The sequence below is a fragment of the Salvelinus alpinus genome, chromosome 21 (assembly GCF_045679555.1).
Source record: "Salvelinus alpinus chromosome 21, SLU_Salpinus.1, whole genome shotgun sequence".
Lineage (NCBI taxonomy): Eukaryota > Metazoa > Chordata > Actinopteri > Salmoniformes > Salmonidae > Salvelinus > Salvelinus alpinus.
In genome coordinates, this window is record NC_092106.1 from 15,090,118 (window position 1) to 15,113,873 (window position 23,756).

At 43.5% G+C, this 23,756-nt stretch overlaps 1 protein-coding gene across 1 annotated transcript in view; it reads left to right on the forward strand.

Annotated features, from left to right (window-relative positions):
* The window catches only part of LOC139548575 (ubiquitin-associated and SH3 domain-containing protein B-like), a 41,299-nt gene extending 21,565 nt beyond the window's left edge, over window positions 1–19,734 (forward strand). Inside the window, exons 2-14 of the mRNA XM_071358327.1 lie at window positions 4,666–4,719; window positions 5,381–5,567; window positions 6,102–6,300; window positions 8,632–8,801; window positions 9,129–9,337; window positions 9,607–9,754; window positions 12,005–12,128; window positions 14,976–15,098; window positions 15,217–15,309; window positions 16,108–16,252; window positions 16,943–17,049; window positions 17,457–17,566; window positions 17,790–19,734. Coding sequence (XP_071214428.1) covers window positions 4,666–4,719; window positions 5,381–5,567; window positions 6,102–6,300; window positions 8,632–8,801; window positions 9,129–9,337; window positions 9,607–9,754; window positions 12,005–12,128; window positions 14,976–15,098; window positions 15,217–15,309; window positions 16,108–16,252; window positions 16,943–17,049; window positions 17,457–17,566; window positions 17,790–17,927 — 1,807 coding nt within the window. The 3' untranslated portion in view covers window positions 17,928–19,734. The remainder of the gene's footprint in view (window positions 1–4,665; window positions 4,720–5,380; window positions 5,568–6,101; window positions 6,301–8,631; window positions 8,802–9,128; window positions 9,338–9,606; window positions 9,755–12,004; window positions 12,129–14,975; window positions 15,099–15,216; window positions 15,310–16,107; window positions 16,253–16,942; window positions 17,050–17,456; window positions 17,567–17,789) is intronic.
* The last annotated feature ends 4,022 nt before the right edge of the window (window positions 19,735–23,756 follow it).

Genomic DNA, 23,756 nt, shown 5'->3' on the forward strand with positions numbered 1-23,756 from the left:
ACCACAGCTTATTTTTACGCCTGGTTCAGATCTGAGAAAGACAGACCACATTGTCCTCAGCTGATTTACTTCTAAAGCGTTTCCTGTCAGAAGCATCTGAAGTGTAGATGGGGAAGCACTGCGCTACTCTTAAGGGTTTCACTTCGCACAGCCCATAGACAGCCTGACAGGGAGAATGCTTTCGCTACCTGTTTCAGGATGTTGGACTGAGGCCTGTGCAGTTCACAGAGGATCTCTAGAACAGAGAACAGGCCACAAGTCAAAAGCAGCTGCCTGTTTTTTCCATTGAGGTTGGAACAATTCTGAGCTGAATGTAGCTGAACTCACACAACTGTGGCTTTTGTATGTATAATTGTGTTATGCACCTAACATATTCAGTTACAGAGACCTGATCGCTGCACCTCCTCTGATTCAGAGTTTGATACACACTTGGTACACAGGCCACATCTAGCTTCCACTCTGGAACAGGGCTTGTCATATACAGTTGAAGTTGGAAGTTTACATACACTAACGTTAGAGTCATTAAAACTAGTTTTTCAACCGCTCCACAAATTTCTTGTTAACAAACTATAGTTTTGGCAAGTCGGTTAGGACATCTACTTTGTGCATGACACAGGTACATTTTCCCAAAATTGTTTGCAGACAGATTATTTCACTTATTATTCACTGTATCACAATTCCAGTGGGTCAGAAGTTTACATACACTAAGTTGACTGTGCCTTTAAACAGCTTGGGAAATTCCAGAAAATGATGTCATGGCTTTAGAAGCTTCTGATAGGCTAATTGACATCATTTTAGTCAATTGGAGGTGTACCTGTGGATGTATTGCAAGGCCTACTTTCAGACTCAGTGCCTCTTTGCTTGACATCATGGGAAAATCAAAATAAATCAGCCAAGACCTCAGAAGAAAAATTGTAGACCTCCACAAGTCTGGTTCATCCTTGGGAGCAATTTCCAAACGCTTGAAAGGTACCACGTTCATCTGTACAAACAATAGTACACAAGTATAAACACCATGGTACCACACAGCCGTCAAACTGCTCAGGAAGGAGACGCGTTCTGTCTCCTAGAGATGAACGTACTTTGGTGCGAAAAGTGCAAATCAATCCTAGAACAACAGCAAAGGACCTTGTGAAGATGCTGGAGGAAACAGGTACAAAGTATCTATATCCACAGTAAAACGAGTCCTATATCAACATAACCTGAAAGGCCGCTCAGCAAGGAAGAAGCCACTGCTCCAAAACCACCATAAAAAAAGCCCGACAACGGTTTGCAACTTCACATGGGGACAAAGATCATACTTTTTGGAGAAATGTCCTCTGGTCAAAATAGATCTGTTTGGCCATATTGACCATCATTATGTTTGGAGGAAAAGGGGTAGACTTGCAAGCCGAACCGTGAAGCACGGGGGTGGCAGCATCATGTTGTGCGGGTGCTTTGCTGCAGGAGGGACTGGTGCACTTCCCAAAATAGATGGCATCACGAGGAAGGAAAATTATGTGGATATATTGAAGCAACATCTCAAGACGTCAGTCAGGAAGTTAAAGCTTGGTCGCAAATGGGTCTTCCAAATGGACAATGACCCCAAGCATACTTCCAAAGTTGTGGCAAAATGGCCTAAGGACAACAAAGTCAAGGTATTGGAGTGGCCATCACAAAGCCCTAACCTCAATCCTATAGAAAATATATGGGCAGAGCTGAAAATGCGTGTGCGAGCAAGATGGCCTACAAACCTGACTCAGTTACACCAGTTCTGTCAGGAGGAATGAGCCAAAATTTCCCCAACTTATTGTGGGAAGGTTGTGGAAGGCTACCCGAAACATTTGACCCAAGTTAAACAATTGAAAGACAATGCTACCAAATACTAATTGAGTGTATGTAAACTTCTGACCCACTGGGAATGTGATGAAAGAAATAAAAGCTGAAATAAATCATTCTTTCTACTATTATTCTGACATTTCACATTCTTAAAATAAAGTGGGGATCCTAACGGAGCGAAGACAGGGATTTTTTACTAGGATTTAATGTCAGGAATTGTGAAAACTGAGTTTAAATGTATTTGGCTAAGGTGTATGTAAACTTCTGACTTTAACTGTATACACACTCACTTTTGGTCTAAGGAGTAACCGCACTTTAGACCTGAAGACTAGCATTAGCTACCTAAACTAATGCCCAGGTTTTAGCTCAGTCGTATTCAGTTTTAGCTCCGGTCTTGTGGCAGGACACCCAGTTGATCTGACAATTGTATCCTCCTTTAAAGTAACTGTCCAGTGTTTCCAGATTTCTATGAAATATGATAATTAATATATAATTCAAAAATATAATTAATTTCAATATGAGTGAAATAATTTTCCTTACAAATTTGTTTAATTAAGTATGTTAAAAAGCATCTTTTCTGTGTTGGAATCGTGTGGGTATACCCCAACAATAGAATGATGTGGGTGTATATGGTCCTTAAAGATATTCATGTGAGTAGACCGCTGATTGTCCAGCTCATCCTCCTCAGGAGGATGACATTTGAAACGGTCTGTTTGAGGTGTTGTTTTTCTTAATCTTTTCTCCAATTTATGCTTTGGCCACAAATATGAGTATAGGATGAGTCAACAACGGTATTTGGGTATGAGTTAACAGAATATTAACTTTTAAAAGTGAGATTTTCACTGAACAGTTACTTTAAAGAAGTACAAGTAACAAGTAGTAAACTATCCCACGTGAGTGGGGATTCTGTTGATAGACAAGATTAATAAAACAATGGCAGATATTTAGGTTGAAGAGAAGGAGGAACGAGCGATCAGGGACTGTGTGGGATCCTCAGCGGAGAGGTGGTTATTGACTCAAGTTGCTGTTTGCAGAGTACATCTGAACAATCTCCCTTTTCAGCTGTGATATTGTTCTTCTAGAGGACTTGGTCCTTGAGGGTTCCCCAAGGGCTTCTGATGGGGAAAGGGATGCAGGGGAAGAAATCCAGGCAACACATCTCTGGGACACTCTACCTCTGTTGCATGGAGTATGAAGAAATATTGAAATATAAGAGACACATGCACACATTGAGCCTTTACTGTGTGATGTTAGAGTGTTTGTGGTTCCTATGTAGGTTGCTCTCCCATGTCTTCATATCTGTGACTGGTGTAATGACGAACTTCCGGCCATGTAACCTGTGACACTGCCTCTGACGTAGGGAGACATTTGAATGAACTCAATATGGGAGCCCTATGTTGAGTTGGAGTGAATGATCAAAGATTAAAGAGATACATGCACACGTATTGAGCATTTCCTGTGTGAGGGTAGAGTGTTTGTTGTTCCTATGTAACTGCTCCCCTGTGGCCTCATATGCTTGGCTGATGTAATGCATGAAATCAATCCTCTGTGGACACTCCCTCTCCGCAACATTACATCTTCACACAATCCTAGAATTGTCAAGTTTAAACTAATACTGTTGAGGGGCCTGGGTGAAAGGTGAAATATGTCCTACATACTTACGGTAGATATACCATTAGGCATCTGTACTACCCTTTTCCACAGATTGACTTGGGTGTCTGGCGGAGCTCAAACGTTAAACTGGTTGGTTAATACCTTTTTGACTCTATTGCGTCAACCCGTGTTTGCGGATACAGAAGTAAGTTCAACTGGATCAACATTGTATTTGTACTTTTAAGTGAGCCCAAATCAACCAAACACAGATCAGTGCCCTGAGACGCTCTGCATACCTCCAGTTAGTCTGCAATGTACATCTACATTTACTGCACTACTGGTGTCCCCAGGTCTCGGTACTAGGTGCTCTCTTGGTTTCCACCGCTGCGGATGCCATGGAGACTATAGTCCCCAGAGAGGGGAATCACATTAGCAGTTTCCAAGTTTTTTTCCTTCCCTTAAGTAGTTTGTAATTAGGTTTTGATGCCTAATAAGAATCAGCATGCTTCCTCCACTGCTTGTTAACCAGGCCTCCAGGTGCTGCAGGATTTAGGAAGCTGTCTCACAATGCGGTTGTCTGCTATTTTGGAGAGTGACTGAGCATATGTGTCTATTTTCATGGATTGAATTGGTTTTGACATTTGAAATGGCTTAGTGGAAATTATGTGTGGTGGGTTGTTCCCTTCACACCTTTATGTTTTATTCATACTGTATCGAGGAATCTCCTCCACACTTTCCTCTGGAGTGTCTTATTGAAACGATGTGATTAACTTAGCATAACTGTCCACTGTATCAGACTCCACTGTTTATAATAAAGGCTGTGTTACTCCTGCTGAACCATGCTCCACATGACTAAAGATACAGTGTATGAACTCTACCTCAGTAGTGCTTATTACAACTGTGTGAATCTGTGCCTCCCGAACGGGAGCCTTTTCCCTATATTGTGCACTGCTTTTGGCGGGGGCCCAATAGGCAATAGGGTGCCATTTGGGACGTAGCCTGGGTCACTTATCTCAGACAAATTGGGGACAGAGATGGTGAACTCTGACTTTGTGCTGCTCAGTTTGGCTATAAAGAAGTGAGATTCAATCCACTATAAGTAGGCTATATACACCTTTACCATAAAACATTTCTTAAATAATATTTTAGTAACAAAGTCACAATATACCATAAGGGTATGCAAATAAGAAAACTGCATACAAGCATTGTAAATAAAACCTTCAAAGGAAGCATCACTGTTTTCTATCTTTGCAGATTGAAGGCACTAGTATCAACAGGAGGCAAGAGTGTACAGGCAGCATGTGACTGGTGAGTTCTAACACACACATGCACAGGTATACAAACACACTCCCAGAGATAAACCATGTGTGTTATGCTGCCCTCTGCTGTACTGCATATGTGTGTGCTCTTACTATATAGCCATGTGTGAATGACTACAATTCTTTAAAGGCCCAGTGCAAGTCAAAATTTCCTGGGTTTTATATATATTTCCACACTATGAGGTTGGAATAATACTGTGAAATTGTGAAAAGTATGATAATGCCCTTTTAGTGTAAGAGCTGTTTGAAAAAGACCGTCAGTTTCAGCTTGTTTTGGTGGGATGGAGTTATGGCCTGCCTGGTGACATCACCAGATGGTAAATTAGTTAATAGACCAATAAGAAAGAGAGTTCCAGACCTCTTTTTCAATAACAGCTAGTTTTTCAGTTTTCCCCTCCCTACTCAGACCACGCCCAGACAGTTCTAGCTAAGTTCTTGCTTGAGAAATGGCTATTTTCTAAGAAGCAATTTTTTGTTTATTTTTGACCATTTTAATTGAAAACAATCACAGTAAGGTACTTAATTGTTACCCAGAAATGATTTCATATTGAGATCAAAACAGCTGGATTGGAGCCCCCCCACACACACACATCTTCTACCTCAGTCATTGATAAGCCTCCTCCTCTTCTTCTTCTCCTGCTCTTCCTCAGGCTGTTCTCCCATGTGGATGACCCCTTCCTGGATGACCCGTTGCCCAGAGAGTACGTCCTGTACCTGCGCCCCAGCGGACCCCTGCAGAATCAGCTCCATCACTTCTGGCAGCAGTCCCGCGTCTCCTGCGGCAAGAACAAGGCCCACAACATCTTCCCCCACATCACGCTCTGCCAGTTCTTCATGGTGAGCCCAGGGGGAAATGACACGCCTCACGTCATACATCTCACATGGATTCTTCTCCCTCGAATTCAGCTCACCATGAAGTATTGTAATTATATTCCTTAAGACTTATGAAAAGAAGGTGCTGAAGGTGTTCTTTGACTGTCCCAATAGGTGAAGCCTTTGAAAAACACTTTTTGGTTCCATGTAGAACCCTTTACACAGAGTATTCTACATGGAACCTAAAAAAGTTCCACCTGTAACCAAAAAGAGTTCTTCTACGGGGACAGCCGAAGAACCCTTTTGGAACCCTTTTTTCTAAGTGTGTATTTATCCAGGAAGTCCCGTTGAGGTCAAGAGACTCTAACATCTGTCTAGTAAGGGCCAGTTTCCCAGACACAGATTAAACCTAGTTCTGGACTAAAACGTGCTTTTAATGGCGATTCTCCATTGAACACAAGTCCAGGACTAGGACTAATCTGTGTCTGGAAAACTGGCCCTAAATGTTGATGTAAGACTCAGTGTAGTGTAGTACTCAGACTCTACCCTGTCCCGCAGTGTGCAGACAAGAAGGTGGATGCCCTGTTGGAGGCCCTGCAGGCCACGGTCGGCCAATGGAGGGGTCGTTTCCCTAGCCCTCTGCCCCTGGAGCTCTACACCTCCTTCAACTTCATAGGCCTCTTCGTTGAGGAGCAGATCGCAGAGGTCCTCAAGCAGTTTGCTGCTGACTTTGCTTCCGAGGCTGCCAGAAAAGCAGGTAGGAACTATCTCTGCCTGTGACACATGGACACACACCCACGCACGCAAGCACGCCAGACACACACACAAGCATGCACACATTGCCTTTTTACAGGCAATCTATCTCTCCACACGCTTTGGTCAGAAAATTACATATTTTAAGCTGGTAAGGGATGACTGTAATCCGGGCTGAATTTATTGGCGGGCCCTAGGTGGCCTGGCCCAACCGACTGATCATTTATTTGACTGAGACACGCAAAGAAAGAAAGACGCATCAATCTCAGATTAAGCATCTGAGCGAGTGAAACAGCGCCCCTCTGTCTCTGTATGTGTAGACCATGTATCTGATGCTGTCTAGACAAAAGGAGTATGGCATGTCATACTTTTTCTGGCCAGACAGCATCAGATACATGGGCTACATATAGTTAGACAGAGGGGTGCTGTTTCGTCCGCTAGTTTCAGCAGAGAGGAAGAGGCGAAGTGAGAGGGCTTGCTCTCCTGCAAATCTGTCCTGAATAAGCCCATTGCGTTTATATGCAGACCTAAACTTGTCACCTGCATTCCGGCCTTTGGGACAACGACTCACATTGTTAGGGCGGAGACATGAGCATCTCGCCATTATATACAGTTCTTTGGTTTCAGCCACTTGAAAATCAGAAAGGAAAGTTGGCACAGTGCACTGTTCGGATGCTGGCTTCCCCTAAAGTAAAGTGATGTTTTGCCAAAATTATATAATTACTCCTGTCTAAGTAAAATCATTCAAAAATACTTTACCAGAGAGCTTGACTTGGCCACAGAGGATCATTATCTTCTTAAAATTGTTTTTGCTATGGATTGTTTCAAATCACAAGTGTATAGGCCTATGCCTATTGGTGTAGGCAGCAATTTGGGCATAGCGTGTGGCAATAGGCCTAACTGATTATTGAGCTGCGGCTGTCAGTGAAAAGCATCTAAAATGTGTGAAGATAATGTGTCTTGAGTATAAAATGTTGAGACTAGAAGAAGGGGCTGGGTGTGTGGCGAAGATATGGGCGTCTCTCTCCAGAATACATGCACTCAGCACTCCAGAATGTTCTCCGGTGTCTCCCGCCAAATCTTGCACAGTCATTGTTTCATTGTGTGAATTGTTTGCCCTTTGATTGTTTCTTTTTTGACAATTCAACATTACATATGTAACCAGTAGGCCTAGTAAATGTACCGTTCATCTCTGTCATTTGGTTACATTCATTTCGGTTAATGCATGTATTACAGTAATTTACCATTCTCATTCTCGGAGTGGAAACGTTGTTTGCAGAGTTCACAACCTGCTACACTTGTGAGAAACACGTTTTGGTTTATTTCATAACCATCGTTTAGAAGTTTTGTCAATTTTTTCACTGTCTTTTGTTTGGAGTGCTCCATGTGAGCAATGAGCATGTGTGTGGTTTCTCTGTCCTGACAACATTAAGGGAGCGTTCGCGTCTGAGTACGCCAACCTGCTGAGTTGGTACAATGTTGCATTTCACTAGCGATAGCTCAAGTCAAGACAGATAGAACGGGAGGCAGAGATATTAATGTGATTGAAAGAATCACGACTTTAGGTATATGTATTTTATTTAGGTGATGATGGAAGTTATAGGCCTACTGCTGCATTGGCCTATAGTTATATGGCACGCAGAAAGGTTGAAATGGTAGGATAAATTGTAAGCTTCCCCAAACTTGAAACTCGAGCTGCCTACACTCTTAGAAAAAATGGTTCCAAAACAGTTCTTCGGCTGTCACCATAGGAGAACCCTTTCTGGTTGCTTGTAAAACCCTTTTTGGTTCCAGGTAGAACCCTTTTGGGTTCCATGTAAAACCCTCTGTGGAAATGGTTCTACATTGAACCCAAAGGGGTTCTACCTAGAACCAAAAAGGTTCTTCAAAGGGTTGTCCTATGGGTACAGCCAAAGAACCTTTCTGGGTTCTAGATAGCACCTTTTTTTCTAAGAGTGTATGGTCTTTATCATAACACCCATTAACAAAATGTGTTTGCGCGCAAGCACACAGGATGTGCCCGTGAATAAAAATCAAATGCTTGTCCAACTGATTCGTTCTGGCGCCGGCCCTGACTGTAATGCTTAATCCTAAAGAGATTATCCTCACCATAAAGCACCGGCAGTTTGGAGCTTCATTTCAAATTGTGCATGGTGGATTATAACACGTCAAAAAAGATTGTTTGGAAAATATTGGGACATTTTGCTCCAGTCTGTAGATGTGTGTAGTTCTATCATTTGCTGAGCTAGATTCCCACCGTAGTAGTTTGCCCCACAGAAATTACTTTCTTTATATTCTTTACCTTTATTCACCCGTGCTCCTCTCTCTGTCTCAGATGTCCATTTAGAGCCCCATAAGAAGCAGCTCCATGTGACGTTAGCCTACTACTTCCCCACCAATCACCTGTCCTCCCTGGAAAAGCTGGCCAAGGGAATCGAGGTGAAGCTAGGCTGTGATTGGCTGGCTGTCCTTTTCTCCCGGGACATTCGGTTTGCCAATCATGAGGTAATAATAACCACTTTGTTTTCTGACGCAAACCCTGTCCACCTTCATTTCACATTCAATACTACTCTTGTACTTTCTACTAATCAACACCATGACATGGACCTTGTACCTTCTACAAGACAAGCTCATGAGGCATTTATAATAAGTGATATTCTTCAAGAATCAATGGGAATATACAGTATAATTAATTTAGAAACGGCTGTAAATATCACAGTGGCCCTTTACGAGCTTGCCCATTTAGACCTATAGCCTTGCCTTGTACTGTATTCTGGTGTTAGATACAGTGTTGGTGTGCTCAAGCTCTGTCTTTCCCTCCCTTTGTTGCAGACGCTGCGCGTGATGTATCCCTACGCCCCTCAGAATGAGGACGAGCTGGAGCTGGTCCTGGGTGACTTTGTCTTCACGTCTCCCTTGGAGCAGAAAAACACCAGCGAGGGCTGGGTCTACGGGTCCTCCCTGGCGACGGGGCTGTCCGGCCTATTGCCTGAGAACTACGTCAGCCGGGCAGATGAGTGTGACACCTGGGTCTTCCACGGGTGAGCCCTCAGAATGTGCTTCTTACTTACACCCCTGGTGTGCTTCTTACTTCTTACTTACAGTCCTGGGTCCAGAACATAGGGGCAGGGGTCAATTCCATTTCAATTCAGTCAATCCAGAAGGAACTGTTTGCATCTTGAATTGGAATTGACCCGTACCCAGGGCCAGAACACTGTAAAAGAGCATGGAGAGTTCTGCTCAGTAGTCAGTAGTGATGAATGAGTAGTATTGAGTATGTGTGTTAACTCTTGTCTTCTACCCTGTGCAGATCACACTCCTTCTTCAATTGCTCCGCACCCTCCGACAAAGCGAGCAGGGAAAGGGGCCTGTTCGATGGGCTGCTGGACAGCCGTCGCCTCGACAACGCAAGCCCTGGGGACACACCCACTTCAAGCCTCATCTGTCATCCCATGCAGGTACTGGCACTTTTTCCAAAGAACAGAAAGAAGTTTCTTCAACTAAACCATACAGCTTTTACTAGCCAGGATAACTAGTGCCTAGTGTTTAATCCTGATCAGGAAAAATTCCTGGTTATGATATGCAGCAGGATTCTTATTATTCTTGAAGAATGACTTCAAATCAAGGTTATCATAGTAAACGAAAACAAAAACGAATCCTTCCACCATATTTTTTTGCACCAGTCTTTGCGCTATTCCTATTAAATCCAAGTCACATTGAGATTGACTTTAGAATTTATGTACAGTCGTGGCCAAAAGTTTTGAGAATGACACAAATATTAATTTTCAAAGACTGCTCCCTCAGTTGGTATGATGGCAATTTGCATATACTCTAGAATGTTATGAAGAGTGATCAGATGAATTGCAATTAATTGCAAAGTCCCTCTTTGTCATGCAAATGAACAGAATCCCCCCAAAACATTTCCACTGCATTTCAGCTCTGCCACAAAAGGACCAGCTGACATCATGTCAGTGATTCTCTCGTTAACACATGTGTGAGTGTTGATGAGGACAAGGCTGGAGATCACTCTGTCATGCTGATTGAGTTCGAATAACAGACTGGAAGCTTCAAAAGGAGGGTGGTGCTTGGAATCATTGTTCTTCCTCTGTCAACCATGGTTACCTGCAAGGAAACACGTGCCGTCATCATTGCTTTGCACAAAAAGGGGGCACCACCAGTACAGAGCTTGCTCAGGAATGGCAGCAAGCAGGTGTGAGTGCATCTGCACGCACAGTGAGGCAAAGACTTTTGGAGGATGGACTGGTGTCAAGAAGGGCAGCAAAGAAGCCACTTCTCTCCAGGAAAAACATCAGGGACAGACTGATATTCTGCAAAAGGTACAGGGATTGGACTGCTGAGGACTGGGGTAAAGTCATTTTCTCTGAGGAATCCCCTTTCCGATTGTTTGGGGCATCCAGAAAAAAGCTTGTCCGGAGAAGACAAGGTGAGCACTACCATCAGTCCTGTGTCATGCCAACAGTAAAGCATCCTAAGACCATTCTTGTGTGGGGTTGCTTCTCAGCCAAGGGAGTGGGCTCACTCACAATTTTGCCTAAGAACACAGCCATGAATAAAGAATGGTACCAACACATCCTCCGAGAGCAACTTCTCCCAACCATCCAGGAACAGTTTGGTGATGAACAATGCCTTTTCCAGCATGATGGAGCACCTTGCCATAAGGCAAGATTGATAACTAAGTGGCTCGGGGAACAAAACATTGATATTTTGGGTCCATGGTCAGGAAACTCCCCAGACCTTAATCCCATTGAGAACTTGTGGTCAATCGTCAAGACGTGGGTGGACAAACAAAAACCCACAAATTCTGACAAACTCCAAGCATTGATTATGCAACAATGGGCTGCCATCAGTCAGGATGTGGCCCAGAAGTTAATTGACAGCATGCAAGGGCGGATTGCAGAGGTCTTGAAAAAGAAGGGTCAACACTGCAAATATTGACTCTTTGCATCAACTTCATGTAATTGTCAATAGAAAAGCCTTTACTGAATTACTGCTTGTAATTATACTTCAGTATTTCATAGTAACATCTGACAAAAATATCTAAAGACACTGAAGCAGCAAACTTTGTGGAAATTAATATTTGTGTCATTCTCAAAACTTTTGGCCACGACTGTACTACTGCCTTCGGTTGCAAGAAATGACATCCCCAAAACACTACACAACACCAATGGCTCCTAGCCTCCCACGCATGCTTTCTGTCCCTAACACCAATTTTTGATTTATTTATTTAGCCTTTATTTAACTAGGCAAGTCAGTTAAGAACAAATTCTTATTTACAATGACGCCCTAGGAATAGTGGGTTAACTGCCTTGTTCAGGGACAGAACGACAGATTTTTACCTTGTCACCTCGGGGATTCGATTTAGCAACCTTTTGGTTCCTGGCCCAACACTCTAACCCTAGACTACCTGCCGCCCCTAAAACTGAAACTAAATAATATAAAATGAAATATAAATATTTGTATACAACTATAACTAAATTAAAATGAGCAAATCAGGTCTGAAAAGGAAATTAAACTGAATTTCAAATCAAAAAATATAATCTAATGTAAATAAAAACAAATATAAAAACACAAAACTATAATAACCTTGCTCCAATACAAAAGCTGTTTTTCTGGTGTACTGATCAATTCTTGAAAATGTTGGGAAATGTTATGGATTTGATGCCCCAATTCACTGTATTGTTTCTTAGGTGCTTCGGGTCGGTAGCAATCACTCTCGGCTGCCCAAGCGGACCCTGTTTGTCTGTCGGCATGGTGAGCGGATGGATGTGGTGTTTGGGAAACAATGGCTTTCACTGTGCTCTGACTCCAAAGGTGAGCAGAGTCAAATCAAATAAAACTTTATTTGTCACATGCGCCGAATAAAACAAGTGTAGACCTTACCGTGAAATGCTTACTTACAGTACAAGCCCTTAACCAACAGTGCAGTTCAAGAAGAGTTAAGAAAATATTTACCAAATAACCTAAGGTAAAACATAAAAAATAATAAAAAGTAACACAATAACATAACAGTAACGAGGCTATATACAGGGGGTACCGGTACTGAGTCAGTGTGCGGGGGTACAGGTTAGTTGAGGTAATTTGTACCTGTAGGTAGGGGTGAAGTGACTATGCATATATAATAGTCTCCTGGGGGGAAAAAGGTTTTGTCGTGCCCTCTTCATAACTGTCACGTTCCTGACCTGTTTTCTCTTGTTTTGTATGTCTTTATTGGTCAGGGCGTGAGTGTTGGGTGGGCAGTCTATGTTTTCTATTTCTATGTTGGGTTTTGTGTTCGGCCTGGTATGATTCTCAATTAGAGACAGGTGTGTATCGTTTGTCTCTGATTGAGAGTCATACTAAGGCAGCCAGGGTTTCACTGGTGTTTTGTGGGTGTTTGTTTCCTGTGTTAGCGTTTGGGCCACACAGGACTGTTGCAGGTTAGTCACGTTTGTTGTTTTGTTAATTTGTTAGTGTTTGTTGGTTTGTCATTAAAATCATGAATACCTCCTACTCCGCATCTTGGTCCGATCCATGCTCCTCCTCGTCTGAGGAGGAGAACGACATTGACAGCCGTTACAATAACTGTCTTGGTGTGTTTGGACCATGATAGTTCGTTGGTGATGTGGACAACAAGGAACTTGAAACTCTCGACCGTTCCATTACAACCCTATCGATGTTAATGGGGGCCTGTTCTGCCTGCCTTTTCCTGTAGTCCATGATCAGCTCCTTTGTCTTGATCACATTGAGGGAGAGATTGTTGTCCTGGCACCACACTGCCAGTTCTCTGACCTCCCCCCTATAGGCTGTCTCTCCGTTGTCGGTGATCAGGCCTACCACTGTTGTGTCGTCAGCAAACTTAATGATGGTGTTGGAGTCGTGTTTGGCTAAACAGTCGTGGGTGAACAGGGAGTACAGGAGGGGGCTAAGTACACACCCCTGAGGGACCCCGGTGTTGAGGATCAGTGTGGCAAACGTGTTGTTGCCTACCCTTACCACCTGGGGGCGGCCCGTCCGGAAGTTCAGGATCCAGTTGCAGAGGGAGGTGTTTAGTCCCAGGGTCCTTAGCTTAGTGATGAGCTTCGTGGGCACTATGGTGTTGAACACTGAGCTGTAGTCAATGAACAGCATTCTCACATAGGTGTTCCTTTTGTCCAGGTGGGAAAGGGCAGTGTGGAGTGCGATTGAGATTGCGTCATATGTGGATCTGTTGGGGTCGTGTGCGACTTGGAGTGGGTCTAGGGTATCCGGGAGGATGCTGTTGATGTGAGCCATGACCAGCCTTTCAAAGTACTTCATGGCTACCGACGTGAGTGCTATGGGGCGGTAATCATTTAGGCAGGTTACCTTCGCTTCCTTGGGCACAGGAACTATGGTGGTCTGCTTGAAACATGTAAGCATTACAGACTCGGTCAGGGAGAGGTTGAAAATGCCAGTGAAGACACTTGCCAGTTAGTCCGCGCATGCTTTGAATACACGTCCTGGTAATCCGTCTGGTCCCGTGGCTTTGTGAATGTTGACCTGTTTAAAGGTCTTGCTCACATCGGCTACCAAGAGCGTTATCACACAGTCATCCAGAAAAGCTGGTGCTCTCGTGCATGCTTCAGTGTTGCTTGCCTCGAAGCGAGCATAAAAGGCATTTAGCTCGTCTGGTAGGCTCGCTTCAGTGGGCTGGGTTTCCTTTGTAGTCCATAATAGTTTTCAAGCCCTGCCACATCCGACGAGCGTCAAAGCCGGTGTGGTAAGATTCAGTCTTAATACTGTATTGACGCTTTGCTTGTTTGATGGTTCTTCTGAGGGCATAGTGGGATTCTTATAAGCATCCGGATTAGTGTCCCGCTCCTTGAAAGCGGCAGCTCTAGCCTTTAGCTCGATGCGGATATTGCCTGTAATCCATGGCTTCTGGTTAGGATATGTACATACGGTCACTGTGGGGACGACGTCGTCGATACGCTTATTGATGAAGCCGATGACTGAGGTGGTATACTCCTCAATGCCATTGGATGAATCCCGGAACATATTCCAGTCTGTGCTAGCAAAACAGTCCTGTAGCGTAGCATCCGCGTCATCTGACCACTTCCGTATTGAGTGGGTCACTGGTACTTCCTGCTTTAGTTTTTGCTTGTACACAGGAATCAGGAGGATAGATTTGCCAAATGGAGGGCGGGGGAGAGCTTTGTATGCATCTCTGTGTGTGGAGTAAAGGTGGTCTAAAGTTTTTTTCTCCTCTGGTTGCACATGTGACATGCTAGTGAAAATTTGGTAAAACTGATTTAAGTTTGCCTACATTAAAGTCCCCGGCCACTAGGAGTGCCGCTTCTGGATGAGCATTTTCTTGTTTGCTTATGGCCTTATAGATTTGGGTGATTGCGGTCTTAGTGCCAGCATCGGTCTGTGGTGGTAAATAGATGGCTACGAATAATATAGGTGAGAACTCTCTTGGTAGATAGTGTGGTCTACATCTTATCATAAGGTACTCTATCTCAGGCGAGCAATACCTCAAGACTTCTTTAATATTAGACATCGCGCATCAATCCTAAAAGCAAGTGTGCTTTCAAAGGAGTCATACATTTTGAGTTGGATGAATCTGATGTTTTGATTGGATCGATAAAACGGCAGTATTGTTTGTATGTTTTGAAACCATAACAGCAGTGTGCTGGGATGTGGTGTTCTGTTCTACAGGTAGATATGTGCGCACTAACCTGAACATGCCAGTCAGCCTGCCCATGTGGAATGGAGGACACCGAGATTACAACATGGACACCCCCATCACTGTGTTTGGTTCCACACAAGCACAAATAGTGGGTATGTGGTTGTCAACATATAGTAGTAGGCTATGTTATCTGCCCAATTCCATGTTTAATGTTTCATTACAGCGTGATAACAATCTATTCCTCTGTCTATCTGTCTGTCTGTGTTGCAGGTCAGGCGTTGTTGGAGAGCAACACAGTGATAGACTTTGTGTACTGTTCACCTTCTCTGCGCTGTGTCCAGACTGCTCAGAACATCCTCAAAGGTAACCAGCATGTAGTTACTTGCCACCACAAATCCTGCTTAGGATAAAATGCCTTATCGATTATGTTCGCCTCTCTAACCCCTGATGAAGACTTAAAGGGCGATCTGCAGTTGCTACAACCATTTTGGGGCTTATAAATGAATGATATGTACCCATTGATTCTAGAAGAATATAACTTATAAATGAATTGTATGTACCCATTGATTCGAGAACAATCTAATTTATAAATGCTTCATGAGTTTAGCAACTGTTGTACTCCATCAGAACCAAAATATACACTTTTTTCACTCCATTGTTTGTAAACAAAGTAAATGTAAGAATACACTATATAGCCTACAAACATAGTTAAAACTATAATTTGATATAATGGATGGTCAGTTCTTGCATCCATTAGAACATGGTTACATTTCTCCAGCCCCATCCTGAAACAGTGGCAGAGAGGACTCTTTGTTATTGTTTCAACTGTGGATTGCCCCTTCAGTGGTTGAAATGTTGTCAATGAACATAGTTGAGAGCATATCATGTGTTCTGGTCCAACCTTTTCCTCCAAGGCACTTATGTAGATCTGAGAGGGGATTGATAAGATTAGCCAATATGGTAGTAGTTCCCTTTCCTTCTGATAGGCTAAGTGAAATTGCCTCCAAATTGCTTATCTCAATCTAATCATTTCAATCTAATCATTTCAGATCTGCCTAAGTGGCTAGGGGACTAGGGGTTGTTTTTGGACAGGGCTGGTGTGTGTAGCAGAGGCTGCAGTCTTGCTCTTTTGCTTATGCACCTCTCTGTCTCCCCTTGCAGGTCTGCAGCAGGATGGCAAGCTGAAGATCAGAGTGGAGCCAGGGCTATTCGAGTGGACCAAGTGGATCTCTGGGAGCTCTCTTCCTGCCTGGATCCCTCCCACAGACCTGGCTGCATCCCACTTCTGTGTTGACACAACATACAGGTGATACAGGCAAGACTGTTTCCTGGTTCACCTCCATACTGTACTTTTACTGGCCATTTACACTATACAAGCGGCACTTGCCTAGCCACGCTAGCCTCACCCTCGTGTGTGCTAACAAGCTAGCAAGCAAGCTAGGTTGTGCTACGTATTAACAGCCATTGTCAGCCAATCCAGTAGGGGTTGGAAGCTATGGTGAGATTCGATTGGTCAGTCGCTTCCCCATATCACTGAGGATTTGATGAAAATTCTGCTTTCCCCAGCTTTAGTCCTGCCCCTTTTCAGCTCCCGCGCCCATGCTCGCATCGCTCAACGGTCCCCCGCCCACTCTCCGCTTCTCTCGCTTTCCTTCCATTGAAGGTGAATGGCTTCCGATGTTTCACCGCGCGATGCCGCTTCCATGTGTAAACGCAGAGTTAGGCTCCATCCAGAAACAACCCCTAGTCCCCTTAACCTTGGGCCTAGGCACAGGTATAAAGACAACCAGATATGTACAAATAATATGGTTAACATTCCATTAAGCCTATCAAAGAAAATGATGGAGCTACTACCATGTTGCCTATGCTTATTTAATTGCTTCTGACCTACGTACATAAAGTGGTAAAGGTAGGGGCTAAGGGTTGTTGCTGGACGGGGCCGGAGCCTTTTCAGCCATGCCTCTGTCTCACATGTTCTCACTCCTTCTTCCCACAGACCTCTCATACCGATAAGCAAACTTAGCGTGTCGGAGTCCTATGACACGTACATGAGCCGGAGCTACCAAGTGACCAAAGACATTCTGTCTGACTGCAAAAACATGGGTAATTATGATGCAGGGTTCAGTCACTGCTGTGGCTTTGGATGGGATGTGTATAAAAAAAGCAGTCCTGCATTCAATTAGTACTTATCTTTGAAATCCTTTAGCTGTGCTCGATTGAGCTTGCCTGGCGCAATGGTGTGGTTTGACCTTATTAAAGAGGTCTCTTTCTACTGCTCAGATACCGGTATTACACCTCAATCAACGGAATAATCCCAAAAGTGCAAACCCTGTTCATCTCCCACTCCACGCTAGACAGGCTCAATCAAATGCTCATGGCATTTGAAAGAAAACCAATACTATTTGAATCTCAGATGTGATACAGAAACATCTTGTGTGGGATGGACATTGGGATTCATCTGGTCCTTGTTGTTCTTCCCTTCCCTCATCTCCTCATCTCTCACTCTGTAGGAAACAACATACTGATTGTGGCCCATGCTTCCTCCCTGGAGGCCTGCACACGACAGCTCCAGGGCCACAGCCCCCAGACCTCCAAGGACTTCATCCAAGTAGTCAGGAAGGTCAGCTGAAGTTAATTGTTTTGCTTAATGTGATATTTTATTTTGATCTCATTGTGTCTTCCCCCTCACTCTTTTTCACTCTTACTTTCACACTGTGCCTATCTCTCTGTATCTGTGTTTCTGTCTGTCTCTCTCTCTTTCTCCCCCTCTGCCTTTCCACCCCACTTCCTAACTTTCATTCTGCCTTTATTGCGGCTGACGAGAGCCTCTTTCCCTCCTGTAGATCCCCTACCTGGGTTTCTGTACCTGCGAGGAGCAGAGCGACACGGGGGTCTGGCAGCTGGTGGACCCGCCCATCCTGCCCCTCACACATGGACCCAACCACAGCTTCAACTGGAGGGAGACCCTCCTCCAGGAATGACATCCGCTTCCCTGGAGAGCAGACTTGCTCAGACCCATCCCGAGGATTTAGTTTCTGGTCAAACAGCACTGAAAGACCCCACCAGAGTCAATGGGTGGTTGGACCTGGATGTACTGTACTGTACATATTGTAATTTGATAGTATCGTTGACATTTCTAATTTGACAGTATTGTTGTAAGTGAGAGTGGAGAGGGCAGGGCTAAGTCTCGGCCTGGTTGATCGTGGAGGCTAGCACATGAACCATTACATATTATATCATCAACTGCGTGCCAGAAGAAAGTCACAAGGTTGAGAACATTGACCTAAAAAAACAAACAGAGTAGTTTGTGTTTCGAAAAGCAATTGTATCCCTTGTCCCGCTTGCAGATGTTATCCTCAAAAGCCCTTCATTGTAGCCGCAAGTCATGTCTCGGATGTTTCCCAGTGTGGAATCTGTGTTTCTGTGTGTATAAAGTTTAACTCATTGTGGGAGACAACATGCACAACTTAGTTCATGATCTCTTGCAATGTGGTCAGTATGACATCTTTTATGACTTTATGGTCACGTTGTATAAAAACGTTTTGTTAACGAAGGTAACCAGAAAAAGCTGTCTGCCTGGTTGTTATGTGACCAGATAACAACCAACATATGACGGAATTACTTTGACATCATGATCTCGTCATAAAAAATGCATCTTTACATGGTTGTAGCTGAGACTAGTTGAAAATCTGTTTTTATGACTTCTTCACAACCAGAAAAACAGTTTACAACCAGAAAATGACATCATTAAGATGTTTTCCACTGGGTGACTTTTCACCCGGTTTGTTTGAAACAGTCTCGATCGGACAAAATGCACTATTGACAATCACAGGTGAGCCTTGGTGAGGCTGGTCTAATAACCAGAAGTTAGGAACCTATACTGTATGTGTTTATTTTACATAATGTAAAGGTCTTATGGCAGAATAGTTGTCGACCACTGCACTAGAAAATATCTTTCAGTCTTCCAGTTGTGACCATTTATATTTTATTCAGATACTTAACAATTGAAGAGCTTTTATCATATTAAAAAGACCTGTCCTGTGGTAGGAGAATAAGTTTTTCTCAGGTGCAGTTTTCATTGTGACCTAATACAGTATTTGCATTTCATTGGGTCATGAAAATTGTTGTGAGTGCCTCTTAAGATTGAACCTGATTTCTCTTGACGTCTCAGTGGTGAAATCAGAGGGAAGTTCTCTGCTCATTATGTCAACTTGAATGCTTTTGTTTAGCCTCATCTAAATCTATCTGATCTAATCTTTCTGCAAATAATGCATTTATTATTGAGGAGGCTCTAAAACAATGCTCTGGTGCTGTTCTTCCATTGATACATGCAAATACAATACTTACAAGTACAATACTTACAAGTACAATTACAAATGTGTGATAAAGGTGTCAGTGAGGAACAAAGCAGGACTACATCAGAGGTTAGCCACATGCACTGTTGAGAAAACCCTGGAAACTGAGGAGGAAGTCATCTGTGTCAATTTGTGTTAATTTATTGTCTCAAATATTGTATTTCCAAATGTATATAAACGTTAATTTAAGTCATTTAAGTTTTTCACCAAAATGCTAAAAGTTAAGTCAAACATATACTTTATGTTTGGGCGAAGATTTGCAAAAGATTGAAAAGATTGCCACTTGTATATTCAGATTTGAGCATATCTGAGGTGTGTTCTTTATTTTGATTCAAAAATTGTCTGAATTCCCCCCTCTATATGATACAGACATTATCACTGTTTCAGATATGTAGAAGATACATATCAAATAAATAAAAAATCTGGTCATTTCTTTTTGTATTATCTATTTTTATTTTATTAGATCGAGAACTCCTTCAACACCTTGTTCAATAGTATTATGGTTTAGCCACTAGGTGTAGGTATAAGACCTTTGGAGTTGACTACATATCTTAGGGAGAAAATGAGCCTGAAGCAGAGGCGACATCCCCACATGGGGCACACGGAAACGCCACCCCTCAGATTTGTCTTGTACTTCTTTTTCAGATGTTAAATTAATTACTAAACTTATGGCTCTAGATTGCAGGAAAAATATGCTTCAGGTGTTTGAAAAATTCAAAATTCTCCATCATTACGTACTTGGTGCCCCCTATAAAATAATAGGTGCATGACACCCCTGGCCGGAAGTGATTTAAAAACAAAGAAATCATTAGAAAATTATGCAGTAAGTAGACATAAATAACGAACTGAAAGGAATAAGATACTGTCATATTGTGTGTAAAAAAAAAATCGTTGGAGTTTTGGCCTGCCTGGTGACATCACCACGAATTAAATTAGTTAATGGACCGATAAGAGAGCTCCAAACGTCTTTGCCAATAACAGCCAGTTTTCCCCTCCCCACTCAGACCACTCCTAGACAGTCCTAGCAAAATTCTTGCTTGAGAAAGTGCTCTTAATAGCGAGACTATATACAGGTAGGTACTGGTACAGAGTCGATGTGCGGGGGCACCGGTTAGTTGAGGTAATATGTACATGTAGGTAGAGTTATTAAAGTGACTATGCATAGATGATAACAACAGAGAGTAGCAGCGGTGTGTAAAATGGGGGGGGGGGGAATGCAAATAGTCTGGGTGGCCATTTGATTAGATGTTCAGGAGTCTTATGGCTTGGGGGAAGAAGCTGTTTAGAAGCCTCTTAGACCTGGACTTGGCGCTCCGGTACCGCTTGTCATACGGTAGCAGAGAGAACAGTCTATGACTAGGGTGGCTGGAGTCTTTGACAATTTTTAGGGCCTTCCTCTGACACCGCCTGGTATAGAGGTCCTGGATGGCAGGAAGCTTGGCCCCAGTGATGTACTGGGCCGTACGCACTACCCTCTGTAGTGCCTTGTGGTCGGAGGCCGAGCAGTTGCCATACCAGGCAGTGATGCAACCAGTCAGGATGCTCTCGAAGGTGAAGCTGTAGAACCTTTTGAGGATCTGAAGACCCATGCTAAATCTTTTCAATCTCCTGAGGAGGAATAGGTTTTGTCGTGCCCTCTTTACGACTGTCTTGGTGTGCTTGGACCATGTTAGTTTGTTGGTGATGTGGACACCAAGGAACTTGAAGCTCTCAATCTGCTCCACCACAGCCCCGTCGATGAGAATGGGGGCATGCTCTGTCCTCTTTTTCCTGTAGTCCACAATCATCTCCTTTGTCTTGATTACGTTGAGGGAGAGGTTGTTGTCCTGGCACCACATGGCCAGGTCTCTGACCTCCTCCCTATAGGCTGTCTCGTCATTGTCGGTGATCAGGCCTACCGCTGTTGTGTCATCGGCAAACTTAATGATGGTGTTGGAGTCGTGCAGTCATGAGTGAACAGGGAGTACAGGAGAGGACTGAGCACGCACCCCTGAGGGGCCCCTGTGTTGAGGATCAGCGTGGCGGATGTGTTGTTACCTACCCTTACCACCTGGGGGCGGCCCGTCAGGAAGTCCATGATCCAGTTGCAGAGGGAGGTGTTTAGTCCCAGGGTCCTTAGCTTATTGATGAGCTTTGAGGGCACTATGGTGTTGAACGCTGAGCTGTAGTCAATTATCAGCATTCTCACACAGGTGTTCCTTTTGTCCAGGTGTGAAAGGGCAGTGTGGAGTGCAATAGAGATTGCGTCATCTGTGGATCTGTTAGGGCGGTATGCAAATTGGAGTGGGTCTAGGGTTTCTGGGATAATCGTGTTGATGTGAGCCATGACCAGCCTTTCAAAGCACATTATAGCTACAGACGTGAGCGCTACGGGTCGGTAGTCATTTAGGCTGGTTACCTTAGTGTTCTTGTGCACAAGGACTATGGTGGTCTGCTTAAAACATGTTGGTATTACAGACTCGGACAGGAAGAGGTTGAAAATGTCAGTGAAGACACTTGCCAGTTGGTAAGTGTATGCTCGCAGTACACGTAATTTCCTCATACTGGCGTACTCTATGATGACTACAAATTTGACAGCCAACTCATACTTCTGATTATGTGCATAAAACTTGAATGAGAGTCAATTGTGTATCAATCATCTTGTTGAATTGTTTGGGAAAGAAACAGCGTCCTTCCATCAGTAGCATCTTTCTCGCTCGTTGAGTACTTATCTCTGTATAATTATACCCCAAAAGGAGACCCAAAGAGACCTCTGACGTTGAGTTATTGTTGCACAGACTTGTAATTATATTTGGTGGCCTGCTCACCCCTATTTACTCCAGCGTATAAATACACCTGGGGCTTTGGGGCTCTGGTTTCAGAAACTGTCTCAGCACCAGCAGCAGCTTAAAAATCCTGGCCAACGGGTTTATCCGAGCTGGGGATATTCGATCTCTGCCACTCTTGTCCTGATTTAGCCTGGACTCTCCTGTAATGTGCCAGTCCTCTCCCATCCCCAACAGACATGAACTTTGGAGGCCAAATTAAATGTATTAGTTAGATTTCTTGTCTATGCTATGATTGCCTTCTTCTAAAATACCTAAAGTAGACTGGGAAATGAGAGAAGTGAAGCATTGACCCACTTGGATGTAAACAGACTTTTTATTACCTAAGGCTAAAATGTCCACTCAGAAAAGCCTCATCTACTACTGCAGTGCAGAAAAACTCTGCAACCGTCTAAAAACAAACACGTTTAAGTTAAATCTTCCAGACAGACAGACAGACAGACAGACATACTGTATTTTAAATGCATATTGACGCATGATTAAAACATTTTGCTGAATATACAACTTTGTTGAAAACCTATATACAACTAGGTCAACAACAAAACATTTTATTGAAGAAATTAATCTCAAGGTAGGTATCAGTTAGATATACTTATGTAGATATTCAACGTAAATATACAGTTCAGTCTGAGTAATCTTCCCGTGAAAACAAAAGTGTTGTTTAGGCTATACCTTTTCATCTATTCCCCATCTACAGTAATACATTTCCCCCCAAATTGAAGACCAGCAATTATTGTGTGCATCTATGAATTATTTTGAGTTTGCAGTGACTTTTTATTAGAAATGGTGTATTTTTAGTTTTGCAAGATTTAACTTGCTTTGCTGTGCTTCTCTTTTTGTTTCCCCTACTTGATTTATTGTAGACTCCTGCCCCTTGGCTGGTCACCTTGGAGACGGGAGTTGGTCAAGGTCTGCTACAACTGTGCCTGTTGACTAACAAGCTTTCCTGAGCTCCTTCAAATGGAGCTTCCAGTCCACCAACACAAACACCACCACCACCTTCCCCCAGCTGCCGCCTGCCTGGAGCCAGAGGGAGACCTGAGTTGACAACGCTGTCTAGCATGCAGATAAAGGGCAGTCGACCCCCAAACCTGTGTGAGTGTGATACGTCTGTCTCACATCATTGTCAATGTCCAGCCTCTTTTGCAGATTGGAGTTTTCCTTATTCCGGTTTGTTCTGAGGGCACGTCTGTCTTGAGGGCAGAACCAAATGGGATTAGTTAAATTCAGGCAAAAAATGTGATTGGTTCATTTTAGGGTTAAGGATTGAAGTAAGGTTAAAAAAACAAAGTTGCGCAATGTTAAATAAGGAAAACTCCACTCAATGCCTCTGTAGTGAACTCACCGACAAGTTGTTTTCTGTGGCTGAGGTAGCTGCTGGCTTTGGCATCATTGTACAACCAATTACAGGGATCTACCGGGGCTACTGCACACTCCAATCTCCACAAACTCAGCCGGAAGAGTAGGCCTGCGCTGCCTCTGAAGAACTACATTGTTGCATGTTTCTAGTAATGCCAATGTTTACGGAGGCAGATGTCAACTTTGAAGAAACTCTTATCCCCGGTGGATTGGGCTGTGTCTGTATTATTCCCGAAGCTATCCTCAGTGATTGCTATATTCCAGTCTCTCA